The sequence below is a fragment of the Heterodontus francisci genome, chromosome 22 (genome assembly GCF_036365525.1).
Source record: "Heterodontus francisci isolate sHetFra1 chromosome 22, sHetFra1.hap1, whole genome shotgun sequence".
In the NCBI taxonomy this organism is placed as follows: Eukaryota; Metazoa; Chordata; class Chondrichthyes; order Heterodontiformes; family Heterodontidae; genus Heterodontus; species Heterodontus francisci.
The window spans coordinates 72,205,721-72,221,845 of record NC_090392.1 but is presented as its reverse complement, the minus strand read 5'-3'; the positions used below and the strand labels follow the sequence as shown (position 1 = coordinate 72,221,845).

General features: G+C 39.8%; 1 protein-coding gene across 5 annotated transcripts in view; it reads right to left on the bottom strand.

Annotated features, from left to right (window-relative positions):
* sik3 (SIK family kinase 3) overlaps window positions 1–16,125 on the bottom strand; it is a 352,669-nt gene that overhangs the window by 142,215 nt on the left and 194,329 nt on the right. For all 5 annotated transcript variants that reach the window (XM_068054009.1, XM_068054011.1, XM_068054010.1 and 2 more), the window contains one exon: window positions 10,379–10,540. In XM_068054009.1, coding sequence (XP_067910110.1) covers window positions 10,379–10,540 — 162 coding nt within the window. The remainder of the gene's footprint in view (window positions 1–10,378; window positions 10,541–16,125) is intronic.

The following is a 16,125-nucleotide window of genomic DNA, read 5'->3' as shown; positions in this document are numbered from 1 at the left end:
CTTAGAAGAGGTGTCAACAACCAGGGGGCATAGATGTAAGGTAAGGGGCAGGAGGTTTAGAGGGGATTTGAGGGGGAAAAAAATTCACCCAGAGTCTGGTTGGAATCTAGAACACACTGCCTGAAGGCGTGATAGAGGCAGGAACCCTCACAACATTTAAGAAGTATTTAGATAAGCACTTGAAACACCATAGCATACAAGGCTATGGGCCAAGTGCTGGAAAATGGGATTAGAATAGTTAGGTGCTTGATGGCCAGCATGGACATGATGGGCTGTAGGGACTGTTTCTCTGCTGTATAACTCTATGACTATGATTAAGTTAGGATACAGGCAGCGGTGTTTTGGATGAGCTCAAGTTTATGGAGGGTGTAAAGTGAGAGGCTGGACAGAAAAGCAAGAGAATATGAGAACTGCTGAAAATAGAGAAATGTTGTTGAAGCTTTTCATCTTGCACTCATCAGGGCAATATGCAAGAATAACCAATGTAAGGAAGAACAACTTATATTGCATGAGAAGAGAGTGCTGATTGGTTGTCAAGTGAACTCTGACTGGTACAGGCATTGCCATGGAGAGTGCACCAGTTTACGGCGACTGACAGTTAACTGCCAAGCTTTGTTTGAAATTTAAACCAGGCAGCTCGACTGTGATTGGTCAAGGCATTGCCCTGAGGAATGAACCAGCGAATGGCTATCACTTATTTTGTTTAGCCGAAACAGGCACAATGTGTGTATATGTTCTTTCTGTCTTCAAAGAACAGGGCCCTGTGTATTAATAAATGTAGCTTCCAAAACACGCAAATGCGCCACACTGCGAGCCCTACCGACAATCTTAAATTGGTTGTCAGCGTAATTCTTAGCATACTGCGGATTACTTAGCAAATGCTGTCCAATCGCGGAATCATATCTAATGTTGGACACTGTGTTTTGCGTTTTGCAAGCACAGGCTGGGTGGGTACAGCTTGTACTTTGCCCATTGTGAACAGCGGAAGGGACATGTTGTTTGATCTGCCAGTCTTTGGGACTTATGCCCTATATAGGTAATTCTCAAGTTCTGTATTACCAAATGACTATTAGCAAGAGAATAGTTGCATGAGGGCTTCAACAGCAGATGAGTTGAGACAGGGGCAGAGACTGGCGATAAGAAGGTAGAAGTAGGCAATCCTGGTAATGGAGAAGAAATGGGGCTAGAAGTTCATCTCAGATTCAAATAGGATGCCAAGGTTACAAACGTTCTGGTTCAGCTCAGTCAGTGGCTAGGGAACAGAGCTTGTGGCAGGGACGAAGATAATGGTTTCAGTCTTGTCAATACTGAGTTGGAGGAAATTTCTTCTCATCCAATACTGGATGTTAGACAAGCAACGTGACAAATCAGAGACAGTGAAGGGGTTGAGAGAGGTGGTGGTGAATTAGAGCTGGGTATCATCAATGCACATGTGGAACCTGACATTGAACAATAATGTTTTCTTTTCAATGTAGCGAAACATCTTCAAAAAATATAAAATGTCTTTTTTATAGTAGTAAGCATACAGTCACCCGCTAATCATTGTTCTGTAACTGCAAGTTTTGAGCATATTTCTAAGTATGAAACTGTACCATATAATAAATTGAATCAGCAATGGGATAAGGTTAAAGTTTTGGATAATGGCACCGAGGGGCACCATGTAGATGAGAAACAGGAGAGGGCCAAGGATAGATCCTTGTCCATCAATCAAATGGTTTTAGATTTTCAGGACTTGGGACACTAGGAAAAAACTGGCACCCATCAAGGTGTGGGAGGATACTAATGGTGAAGAACACCATTTTCTGAATACTGTATTCTCAATTTTAGTAGCATTAGTGCACTGTGCATGTTAGATACCTCTCTATTCAGTACCCCAACAATGCAAGTTATTTGGAGTTCTCTCACCTGGCCGCATTATATATTGCATTAAAATTGTGGTTACATGTCCTCATGAGCATGATCTGCACGAATTTTAACAATACACAATTACAACCAAAAGGCAATCGTGTGCTGGATGCATGGCCATGAAATCAAGTGAGGTTTCCCAAAATAATTTCACGCACAATGACAAATTGTTTACGATGTACACTGTAAACACTGAGGTATGCCCATCAGTATAACATATTGCAAGCCGCATCCCATTGCTGATTCCATTTATTATATGGTGCAATTTTACACTTAGAAATATGCTCAAAGCCTGCAGTTACAGAGCAATGATTAGCAGGTGACTGTATGCTTACAGCACAGTGGAAGTCTATTACTATAAAAAACAGACAATGAGGTATTTTTGCAGATGTGTAGCTACATTTAAAATAAAATATTATTGTTATAGGAACACAGAATCAAATCTTAGTTAAATTTTATCCATGAAAATTTGGAACCACCTAATACAATTATGTTATTATGTTGCTCTTAGAAAAGTTACATTTTGGCACAGTATAGCAAGATATAGCAAAGCCATGCTATTTTGCCTACATAAGAATTTAAATAGAAAAACAGCTTTTTGACAAAACAGTGGTCAAAAATTTTTAACTGCTGTTTCTGCAATATTCTACGACAGTTCTCCTTCCCAAAGTTAAGTCAGTAAGCATCAGTATCTATACCTTAGGAGTTTGAGGAGAACAAATATCAAAGATGAGATATGGCCATTCAGCCCACTAGAATCCAGCCCTTACCCTATCAATGCACTATCCATGTAATTTCAGAATTTGCCAAATATTTTGGTCTAGTTACACATTCCTTAGTAAATAAATTCTTTCAGATATCTTTGCTCCAATATAACTTTATGTCCTAGGTCCTGCTTTGAAGCAATATCCTCACTTTATCTTTCTTGATCGATTCCTCCTTAACCACTTTCTTTCTCGCCCATCTCCAATGCATTATCAGTCTTGTTGCTCTCTACACACCCCATTTGTTTTGTGGCACAGTGACAAATTACATATTTTAAATGGGGATGGCAGCGTATTGTAAAGTCTTACAAATTGGCAACCATTCATTTCTGACAAGCCAGAAAAAGAAATTGCATCTGACACAAAGTCACTGCTGACAGTTGACACTACAGAGGGTGGGTTCAGGAATGCTGCCATCAATAGCACAAGAACTACACACTGTAGCTGAAGTGATCTACCAAGGTAAAAGAACCTTAAATGCCTCGCAGTTTCTCAGGGTCTTTGCTTAGGCCAATTTAAAGTTGCAATCTCTGATGTATACAATGAATGCTCAATAATTTACATTTCCAGAATGCCCTAAACAGATAGCAAGATCCTACTCAAGGGCTTCCAGGTGAGTAATGGAATCATTTTTATTGCACTTGTTTCGCTGCTGGACCATGCTCCCACAGCTTTCTTCCCAACCTGCTTGACTGACTTACCTCACATCTGCTGCTCCTTTCCCAAATCCACTATTTCCCAGTTCTCACCACTGCCTGTCAGTGCAGAACGTGCAACTTCTGAGGATGCCTTACCAGTGACAGTCTACAGCACATCGTATTTGTGCCAGTTCCACCAGGCAGAGAGGGGGAGCCGCATCACTGGTAATTTAAACGTGAGAGAATAGAACTACATTTCAGAAACATGTGACTTGCAAGCTACAGGTCGGCCATTTCTGTTTTAGTGCAATTTTGAAACTTGTTCTTGTTATATACCCAACATTTTTATTGCTGGTTTTTTTCATATTGTCTAGATGCCATCTTTCCCAGTTTCCCTTTCTACATATCCCTCTGCTAATTCAATGAATGTCTACTTACACTGCACGAATTGGAAACATCTCTTGTACTATTTTACATTTGTTTTTAAAGTATTTAAGTTTTATTCGTTTGTATAGCCTGAGAAGGGCATTTAAATGTTATCTGAATATACACAAGGAACTTAAAATCTAGAAGTGCTCATCAAATACAATTTTAGAGAATTTACCACTCTGTTTGTTATTGTTTATCTTCATAATGACCTTCAAACGAACAGTGTGAAGTAGTGGAAGAATTCACAAGCTGATAAACAGTCTGACCGGCTAAGATGCGAATGCTCCTTCCATGGCCATAAGCAACTTTATACCAGCCGATAGATAGGGTGGTTATTCCTAAACAGAGCTCCCACAGCCCATATAATGAGGATTAGGCAGGGCCACCACACCCATCAGACAAAAATATTCCGCTTAATGTTGAACCAGAATTCAGAGCAACAGCAACGGTCTCCACACGCAGGACTGTCTGGAGCAGGGTTGAAATGCTGCTCCTGACTCAAGTGGGAATGCTATCAAGAAGCCAAGTGCTCACTTCCAGAATTTACTGTTCATCTGGAAAGAATGTCCTATACTTTTCAGACTCTGACTATTGACAACAGAATACTAAAAATATTCAATTAAATATAATAGAACATGCACAATGCTCCATTATTTGCAATGGTTCTTTGATGCAGAAGCCTTCTTAACTTCTTCATGGACTACTCAGTTTCCTATCTCTGGACCCGAAACTCTCATCTGAAAAGCTGGCTGCAACAAGAATGAGCCTGCTTTGGATAGCCAAGGCTTCCTTGCTCTCTTCACATCTTTTTGATGCTTTGACACTTTTCTTCCCAACTCATCAGTTCACGCTGGCATTCTTCTCCTTCTGACACCCAATCACATTTTTATGCCCTCTCCTCCCATTGCATGCTGGCACTCTGCCGTCAGTGCAGCTCACAGAAGTTTGCACCTCAGCACTGCTCCCAATTCTAGCAGTTGCTGCTCTAAATGACTGAACAGGGGTGCAACACTAAGCGAGAATTCCTGATAACAAACCAATTTTCTCCTAGAGAATGCAGTCATGCTGGAGCAGCAGGAGGGTAGGAACTGGTGGAGCAGATAAGGTGGAACGGAGACACATAATCCTTCCATGTTGGTCTGATGACACAAATACAGTTGGATCTCAACTCTACACTGGAGTTTTTTTATTCATTTGTGGAATGTGGGCATCGCTGGCTATGCCAGCATTTATTGCCCATCCCTAATTGCCCTTGAGAAGGTAAGCTGCCTTCTTGAACCACTGCAGTCCATGTAGAATAGGTACACCCACAAGGCTGTTAGAAAGGGAGTTCCAGGACTTTGACCCAGCGACAGTGAAAGAACAGCAATATAGTTCCAAGTCAGGATGGTGCGTGGCTTGGAGGGGAACTTGCAGGTGGTGGTGTTCCCATGCATTTGCTGCCCTTGTCCTTTTAGGTGGTAGAGGTTGTGGGTTTGGAAGGTGCTGTCTAAGGAGCCTGATTTTAAAGGGTACCATTAATATATAGGACTGTGTTCTGCATGCTCAGGTCTAAAACAATCAGGAGCAACCTACTAAAGAAGAGCTGCAAATCTATTTACGTGGCTACTATGAAAATGTTCCATTGTTGCAAACATGCCCCTCTGTAAACATATCAAGGGTCTTTGCCAAAGTGACAATATCCCTTTAAATGTAATATTTTATCTTGCTTTCTCAGTACGTGTATTTGTAAGGATTTTTTAAAATAAGTTTCTTTCTATTTAACACTCTGGAATTTTGAGTATTACAGTTTTAGTTTTTAAGCATCAAAAACCAAGAGAAAATTCAGGGGAAAATTAGAGCCCAAAAAAAAGAGTAAATCTGGAGAAAAATCAGTAAAATTCAGTTCTTATTTTCAACAGCACCATTTTATGGGGCTCACTGGCAGTTGCTGAAGTAATGAAAGTTTCCATGGCCACAAAATACTGCCAAGCTATTTTAGCAGTAAATATATTTGTAGAATTTGTGAATGCGCAGTGCTACAAAATTTTGATTGCTGAAACGTATGTTAACACAGCACATTATCATAATATCAGGAAGCACAATTTATTTTTAAAGTCTGACTGAAATACCAAATAGTTAATGCTAAAGTTTAATTTTCCAGTTTGTTTGATGAATGGAGTACCATGACCATTATACAGTCTTTCCATTTTGTTAATGACATTGCTATCATCATTATCTAAGCTGTTCAACATGTGTCCTGGCATTGCAACTGTAAAGCATGCACACTTTCAGATCTGACTGTTGCAAAGAAGATTGGGGAAACTTTGTGGGGGGTTTTCCACATATTCGGGAGCAAATCTGTTTTTAACATTCACCACTCAAATAAAATCAAGCAATTTATCAGTGGAATCAGTGAAAAATAATTTTAAAAGATCCGATGTATGTGAAATATTATGAATCAACAATATGTTCTAACAGATCTGGCAAGAACAGCCATAATCCGTCTGCAGAATTTAGAACATTTGGCTGCACGTTAAGCCAAAAGGTCTGTTTTACAGAACAGTAGAAGCCAGGCTGGGGTGAGGGGAGGGTTGGAGAAAGAAAGAGGAGTAAAAGAGATATGGATGGCAGCCTGCTGTAAACTCCAGAACATTAGCAGAGGCTTCGTAGCAACTCACTTACCTTCCCTCTTGCTTGATTAGTGGCCTGCTGTTTTCAGTCTACCTAAAGAGGGATGTCAGTTTACCCTTAAAATATTCATGAAGCACTTGCATTAACTGTACCTGCTTTATTTCAACAGGATATCAAAATCAAGAAGGCTTCCCAACTAAGAAAGCAGGCAGCTAAGAAATCTGATGAATTAATTCCATGTGTGACTGGATTTGAAACCCGAAACCACGGGTATAAAGCAAATGTTTATAACCACTGATTTGAGAGCAAATGTACTATGTTTTTGCGAGTATGAACTCAGCTGGACTAGTTCCTGTTAGTGCCAAAACATGTTTTGCACTCATCACATTGCTCAGTCAGCACAAGTACAGCAACAACTATGATCCATAAAATATGTTCAAGGATTTATAGGGGTTTTTTGTACTGGTCAAAAACAAAAGAAAACTATATAAGTACTACAGAGATTTCTTTAAAATCTAATTCCCATGTAAACACTGACATTGATCATTTAATAACTTGACAGTCAGACGGCAAAAATATAAACAGAGAAATTGAAAGCAATGCTGTGGTTTCGAAACATGAATACCAGATCCGTAGTGAAAGAAGAGGAATAACAGGTTTGATCATGAATATTCATGGGAGCTGTGGTAAGGAGCAACATAATGTCAGTCATATTTAACATAAAAATTGCTTGTTGTAATTCAAGACTGGACTGCTGCCATCTGTTGATGAGAGAATTAATCCAAACTTCCACAGAGAATGGCTTTCACCATCAGAAATGTTTCGCCTTTTATAGTCTAACAATAATGCACCACCATCACATCAGCAAAGCCACAGCAAATTTGAAAGATGTTGCTTTCCATTTACTGACCTGTACTGGCTGCAATTTAAACTTCTGTGAACAGCTACAGCCACCAAGCCTGTCATATTACAGAAATGTACAACAAAATGACAGTGCTCAGACATATATTATTCACCCATATGCTGTTTCCAGACTGAATCTTTGACACTGATGCTGTGCCAAAACTAGTTCCAACAGATGGTAAAACGATGCTAGCGCAGACCAGAATTAAAGGAAACGAGAACACCTTCAAGGGATGACTGCTTCCCTTTACTACCTTTGGTGTGAAGCCTATTGGAAAAAAAAACCTTGGTATTACATGCTTTCAGTTTCTCACTGGGAACAGCTGATTGCTTTACCAGTACTTCTTAACTGGGGAAGAAAGATCTGAGTCAAAGGCTGGAAAACCACTCTCCATGTAGAATATGTATTCAGAGAGCTCTACTATCCCTCACTCTGTAGCAATGTAAGTGGGTAGTTTAACCATGGGCTCCCTCATTGCATCACCACTGAAATACTGCAGCAATAAATACATCATAAAGACATATTAGTCACTGAATTAAATGAATAAATGAATGAATAATCAAGATCAGAATTCTTGTAAATAGGAACACTGAAACACCAAGAGGCCGTTCAGCAACCACAGAGCCTGGTCTGGCATTCAATTAGACCATGGCTGTTATGTTTCTTATTTCGATTTACACAGTAAAGATGTTGTGTCCTACAATTTAATAGATATGGATATTTTAAGTAACTGCTGTAACCCTGTATATCATGCTTAAATTGTCCTATTTCTGAAAAACTCGTGTAAACAAATGTGGAATGCATCTCAATACTTGTTTACAAGAAGGTTAATTTACATACGAAACAATTTAAAAACAACAGGAAATTTCAAAGCTTTTTTGGCAGGCTCTTAATTTTTGGCAAGATTTGTTCGAAAGGAGACATTAACTTAGGGACCAATATTACTGCAGTTGGCAACGTGGATGTTGAGGGCAACAGTCAACACTGTGACGGATCGAGTGAAACAGGCAACTACTGATGACTCAAGCCAAAAAGGTCTGGAAATAAATATTCCAAAATAAATATTAGAATAGTAAGTTTGCGCCATTTTTTTCCAATAAATATTAATACTATTAAGTTGAAAAATTGTGGGGCACATTACGTACATTCACATTTTCTCCTGCTTCTCTGTGCCTTTTCTGTAAAGGAGATATCCATGTACTTCAAATGAATCCTCCATTTTATGGAGAAAAATAATAATCTGAACAGAATTGTCTTGGCCTTCTAGTGAAAATGTTCTCATCCAAATAGAGATCCTCAATTAAGGGAGTCCCTCACTGCAAGCCAGTGATATTATTATTGATAAAATGCATCCAGAAGAAGTTCCATAGGAGAGAGTAAGGGATCCGACTTCAACACGGAAAGAATGTTGCATAATTTTCTGAGGTCAAGTGACTTGGAATTGGTTTGCATTCAAGTTTAAAATCATGGCCCACACCATTCACAAAAGGAGCTGCTCACAGTACATGGGAATTCTAACCATCAGTGACATCATTTAACCAATCTTGCTGGGAGTAACTCAAGAAACTCAATATTGGTAGTAAAAAATGCTAATTTTCTTAAATATCTCAAAATTACTACTTTTCCTATGGACCAAATGCTGGAAGGTGGGATTAGAATGGGTGGATCGTTTTTCGAGCAGCACGGACACATTGGGCCAAATGGCCTCTTTCTGTGCCGTAAACTTTCTATGATCCCTCTAAAATGGTAGAGTACTCTGATCACAGGGTATGCCCCTTTAAATCTTTGCAGGTGGAATAATGTTTTTGGCCAAATATTCTCTATGATTACCATAAATGCCAGTCCAAGTTCAAACAAACAGAGCCACACCTCTCCAGGCCAGGGCTGTTACTGCCCGATTTTGTTTGCTTTAAAGGTGGAGCAGTCTACTATGCAATGTGCACCCACCAGCTTAAAAAAGTCAAAATTTGCCTAATTGGAATAGTTTCATGTAAATACTAAATTCAAGCTAAAGTGGATGCCAATGCCACATCATTGCTAGAGCAATGTTAAAAAAAACAAAATCAAAATGATTTGGAGAAAAGAATTCGATTTGGTGAATTTGGTGGATGTCTGAAAGGCTCTTGAATTTTTATACAATTGAGATAAGGAGGCCCAAAAGAAGAAAAAAGAAAAATATTTTTTAATATAAAATGATTCCAATAGAACTCAATTTTTTGACAGTAATAGTTCACAAGTGATGGCATATTGGAGTATCAAACAATTTTTTCTCAAGTAAGTGAAATGCTGGAAGATCTTATTTTATACATCAGACTGTTCTTCTATAGACCAGTAAGTATACTGACTGAAGTATAAACACTGACTTAGACCAGTTAAGTCGAATGGCCTGTTTCTGTGCTGAACATTCTATGTAGTTCTATGTAAAGTTGTGATGAATTGAAAATACAGTCAAAATTTAACCACTATTACATAAGGAGGATAATTTGTTTTCTGGTATTTATAGCATATCAAATACCCTAAAGCATTGCAAAGTCAGTAATCTAAAGATAGACTAAAAAAGGTCTGAAGATTGAGCTAGCGGGCCTATATCCTACGATGCTAAAGGATTTTCAGTAGACAAAAAGATAGTAAGGGAATTCCAAATGCAGATGCATGCAGTACGTGAAGTACTAGAGGAATGATCTGGATGGTCTGATAGTTGCCTGTTCTTGCCCTCCATTGATGATATTCCTATTTTAAGAAAGAAGAAATACATTTCCCACTTCCTTTTGTGAGGATTTACCTCCAATTTTCCCTCTCTATGTGCAAGTACCAGGCAAAAGCCAGGCACCTCAAAGAGCAGGATATCAAATCAGCATCTCTTCATTCTATGGCACCAAAGAATGGTGCTGAAAAGCAATGTTGATATCCTACATTCAAGAAGAAAAACAGATGGCACAAACATAGTAAGTCGCAGTTAACAGTGAAATAGGACATCCTTATTCTAGGTTGACTACAATTTATTCAACACTATATTCCTTTCTATCCATATCATTTTCTCTCCTTTCCTTCAAACCATGCAAAGCTAAACTAATTTTTATAAAATGTAGTAATTTAAAAACCCTGGCAGATTAACATCTACATACCTGCAATCTTTATGTTAAGGTTAGCATCTAGGAGCAGATTTTCAGCTTTCAGGTCTCGATGTACAATGTTTCGACAGTGGCAAAAATGGACCGCTGCAACAATCTGTTTGAATTTCTTTCGCGCTTCTTTCTCTGCCATTCGTCCATGGGCTACAAGGTGATCTGTAGTTTTTAAAGGTTGAGGGAAAGAGAGGAGAATGAAACATGAAATAAAGGGCAGGCTTAATAACTGATAAGTCACAATTTTTGGCAAATTAAAATAGTCACTTTGATGATACTAAACGGGAAAAAAACACATTTATAAATACATATATAAATTTCAAGTATTTCATGGAAATTTATCAAGGCCAAAATGATAATTTTAAAGCTATTTTCCTCTTCATAATCCTCCAATCCACACCCTGCCACCATTATGTCAGCTCCCTGAGCCGACAGCATATATGAACTCTCAGATTCCTTCGCATCTTCCTGTATAGCTACTTTTGTTCCAACCAACACAAAGCAAAATTAATGGTGAGGCGATGGAAAAAAACCTCTGCCATGGTAAGGTTTTGTTGGGAAGCAAATCATTACAAATAGTAACATATTTCAGAAACAAAATTCACGCTCAAGACTTACAGCAGTGTTGGTGCTAAAGTGAACACTGCAGTATCAGTGTTCTGTACAAGAGACTGGTGGTATACAGGTTCAATGTTCTATTCAGATTATTGGACTGCTACACAGTGAGACACCAGAGTTCAGACTGCTCTATTCAGGCTAGGAAGGAAAAACTGAATAGTCTCCTTTTGCCAGGCTGGACTCTCATACTTCCTGATAGCTTTTCAAGAGCAACATTTGCAGCAACCAGAGGAATTGGCCACCTACAAAGAATAGTGCGCATTCTCAGAGAATAGTATGTACTTTCAACTAAAAAGGCTACACTGGTGCCAAACATATCACTTAATGTTCTACTAGGCAGTGTTAAAGTTTAAAGAATATCCTTGTCAATTCCATATGCAAGATAATGTTAGTCTTTCAAACGTTGATGACTCAGGCATGGCTGCATTTATTGCCCATCTGTAGTTGCCTTGAGGAGGTGGTGGGATTTCTCCTTGAACCGCTGATGATGCTCCCATAATAGCGTTAGGTAGGGAATTCCAGAATTCTTACCCAGCAACAATGAAGAAACAGCGATATATGTCCAAGTCAGGATGACGTGCGACTTAGAGATGATGGTCAGGTCACAGAGAACAGAGGTGTTGTTGAAGTAGCTTTGGTAAGTGACTGCTTTATATCCTGTGGTTTGTACACACTGCAGCCACAATGAGTCAGTGGTGGATGTCGAGTCCAGTGGCAAGCGTACCAATCACGTAAACTGCTCTGTCCTGAATGATATCAAACTTAGAGTGTTGTGGCAGCTGCACCCATCCAGACAAGTGGTGAGTATTTCATCACACTCCTGATTTGAGCCTTTCAGATGGTAGAGAAGCTTTCAGAGGTCAGGAGGTGAGCCACTCATCAGCCCCTGTCCTGCTCTTATAGCCACCGCGTTGACAAAGCTAGTCAAGTTAACTTTGAGTCAATAGAAATACCCTGACACAAAACTGCTCAAGTTGTAAAGGCAATGTATTTCAAGAATGCAAGTCTAAATATAAAAATCAGTATGAGCCAGTAGATAGGTACAAAAATCATCAAAAAGGCAAATGGAATTTTGACCTTTATCTCAAGGAAGCCGGAACACATAAAAGGGAGGAAGTTATGCTTCAGTTGTACAAAGCCTTAGTTAGATCTCATCTGGAGTACTGCACTCACTTTAGGGGACCTCACCTCAGGAAGGATATATTAGCCTTGGTGGGGGTGCAGAGCAGATTCATCAGAGTGATACCAGGGCTTAGAGGGTTAAATTATGAAGAGAGTTCGTATAAATTTGTATTCTCGACTACAGAAATTCATGGGTGAATTGCTCGAGGTGTTTAAAATGTTAAAAAGATTTGATGGGGTAGATACAAAGAAACGATTTTCTCCAGTAGAAGAAACAAAGACAGGGGAAAATATTCTTAAAATTAGAGCTAGGCTTTTCAGAAGCAGGATCAGGAAGCATTTTTATCACACTAAGAGTAGTAGAAATTTGGAACTCTCAAAAGTCTGTGAATGCAGGGACAATTGGGTCTTTCAGGACTGACATAGATGGATTTTTGCTAGGTAATGGTATCAAGAGATTTGGAGCAAAGTGGGAAATATCAGCCCTGATCTAACTGAATGGCAAGCAGGCCTGGGGCTAAGTTGAATGGCCTACTCCAGTTCCTAATCTTCCTATGCTTATTTGAACTAAATTCCAAATGTGATGCAAAAAGATCTCATGACATTAGTCTGGTCAAGAGAACGAAATGTTTCACTTCAATGTGAAACGTTAAATCTGTAAAATAAATCCAGAAAGGGTATTATATGCCACAGGCTGCTGCTCTGCTAATGAGACAGACCTAGTTGACGTAAGTACAATTTATTTTGTATAAATGTACAAATGGATCAGAACTGATGTACGTAACCACTGAAAAAGTCAGATCCCACTGAGGCTGACAATCTGTAAAGCAAGGCCACCAATGACTGAGAGTGTTAATGTTTCATTATTTCATGGGGGGTACGTGACATCTGAACTAAAAAGGGCTGTTTTTCCTCCACTCGGGAGAACTAGGATTGTGTGTGTCATTCTCTTCTTTGCCCCCAAGCTACACCCTGGGTTTCTCATTGAGATAGCCTCCCTCCTTTCCTCAACTTCTGCACTGAACAATTCTTCATCAATGATTTGAATCTCCATCTCAACTCTCTCCATTGATTTCACTACCCTCCAGTCATCCCTTAACTGCTCCTCCAAAAAACTTTCCTACCCATTTCCACAGACATCCCTTTAATCATGCCAACTTACACGGCCTATCTATTCTCATCATTTCATTCACAGACAAGGCCATCTCTGATCACTTCTTCGTATCCCACATGATTCACGTGCCTCTACCCCCTTCCAACCCTACTTCCTCTCCGTTCTCCACTGGCAAAAGCCTTCCCCAATCACTTACAACTGCACTTTTAAACTCCCAACTGTCTAGCCTTTGGCACTCCATTTACTACAGTACTTCTCCAATTGTCAATTTTCTTCATCACTCTCACTTCAGCCTTTGATACCCTTGACCTCGGTAAAACTCCAATTTTCTCCCATCGTGGTCATTTAACTTGGAATGACCCCCATCTTCATTCCCTCAAGTCCAAGGGACACCAACTTGAATGTATCTGCCGCACAACTAGTTTAGCTATCCATCCATCAGATCTGCCTGGACCACATCAAATACAATCAGACCCTGCTCTCTGCTAAAACCACTCGCATCGACTGAAGCATCCACAAACGCAAAGTTAGCACCTAATTTCTTTTCTCCACTTCTTCTTAACTCCCTCTCATGTCTCCCTCTGCCCTCACCTCCACGTGTTGTGAGAGCTCATGGACTTTTGTGTCACTAAGATTATCTGTTCAATTGCCTCTGCTGCATCCCCCTTGCCCAGAAAGGCAAACTCACTCCAAGATTCCTCTTCACTATATCCCTAAAACTATATCTTTCTCTAGTTTTCTTCCTATCATCCTCTCTCAGAGTTCATCTTGTCCATGAGCCCCATGGCCCTCTCTATCGCATTCTCATTCCCAGTAATCGGCTCATCATTTCCCTTCCTGGTCGCCATGCTAGGTAACATTGTAAATAGTGCTCTGTCTTCAGGTACTCTCCCCCTGCCTTTCAAATCTGCCACCATCACCCCACTCCTTAAAATCCCACAGGATCGCTCAGTGCTTGCAAGCTACAATCCCATCTCCAATTTGCTTGAACATGCCACATCCCAAACCTGTCCCCATCCTTCCTGCAACTCCTTATGTGAATCTTTCCAATCAAGTTTCCATCCTTGCTCCAGCACTAAAAGGATCATAACCAAGTTACCAGAGAACATCTGACCATGGTCCATTATCATTGCTCAATATCGCTATAGCCTTTGACACAGTCAATCACACCATCCTCCTCCAATAGCTCTCCTCCACTGAGACCCATTGGAACTACCATCACTTGGTTCCATTCCTACATGTTCAATCACAGCCAAAGCATCTCCAACAATGGCTTCTCTTCCCACCCTCCCACGATTACCTCTGAAGTCCCCCAACGATCTATCCTTGGACATGTCCTCTTCCTCTGTGTGCTACGCCTTGGCGATCGCATCCAAAAACATGGGATCAACTTGCACGTGTACAGTGATGACACTATTTTACAACCTATTGTCAGACAACTATTTTTCGGCGAGCCACAATTTCCACCAGCTGAACAATAGGAAGATTGAAGCCATCATCTTCAGCCCCATCCCAAAACGCTGTACCCTGTCTACAGATTCCATCCATCTGACTGCCAGGCCACTGTCTTGGGCTGAACCATACTGTTTGATGTTTTCTTCAACCGTAAGCTGAGCTTCTGACCCCATATCCTTTACGGCACATAGATCACCTAAATCCGTCCCTATATGATTGTCAGACTTTACCCCTGTCTCAGCAGATCTGATGAAATCTTCATCTATGCCTTTGTTATCTCCAGACCCGACTATTCCATTGTTCTTCTGGATGGCCTCCCAGCCATCATTTCCTAAAAATTTCAGCTCATTCGGATGTGTGCTGCTTGTATCCTATCCCATACATAATCCAACTTGCCAATTACCCCTATCCTCACTGATGTACAGTGGATCCCAGTTCCCCACTGCCTCAAATTTGAAATTCTCATTCTTCTGTTTAAATCCCTTCAAGACCCTTCCCTATTGCTATAATCTATTTAAGCCCAATAACAGCTTAAAGTTTCCTTTAGCTGCCTAGGAAGAAATGCTCTGGCATTGTCCCTATACTCCTCCAACTCTCAATCCTGCTTAAAGACCCTCCTTAAAACTCTCCTCATTGACCCAGATGTTGATCATCCCACCTTAGGTTCACTGTTCCTTTTCCCTTATGCCTCTGTGAGGCGCCTTGGGACATTTTTTTCTACAGTATAGGCACTATATAAATGCAAGCTGACACTGCTCTGAAACATGGAATGAACTTCAGTGAATATTGCAGTTCATGACTTCCCAACAAACTGACAACTTGCACCAATTTTACATGGCAATGAAGAACCTCTACTTTAAACAAAACATACAATCTAATCAATGTATTTTTGGTTCTGAACATTTATATATCCATATAAAATGTAGATATTCCCTTCCATGCGCAAACAAATGGTAACGTTATAGTGCCAATCATATTTTCAGCCCCATGCCACTTTAACTTCTAACTCCAAAAATGCTATTTTTAATGTGCATATTGTGCTTATTTAAACAGCAGAAATCAAAAATTAATTTTAATCAAATAGCTGAAGATGGAAATTATGCAACCCTAAAAGCAGTTTGCTCAAAATTTCCAGTGGTTTACCAATGAAAGATCTAACGATTGACAAAGCATTTTTTTGGCTTTTTTTATATAAAGAAGAATGTAATTACAATTCTGTTACAGAAATTTCTCAACATGATTTTTATCACATCACTGATCTGCTGTAATTTTTGTGATTAAGTTGAAAAAATAAATGCCTAGCAACAAGTCAAAGCAGTTTTCAATGTTGTAGTTTTGCTGACTTTCATGGACTGCTCCAGCTTCCCTCTTGTGGCTCGGGTTGGCAGTAGAACATTCAATTACTGCCTTGTAACTTTCTGCTAGCCATTGATTATCC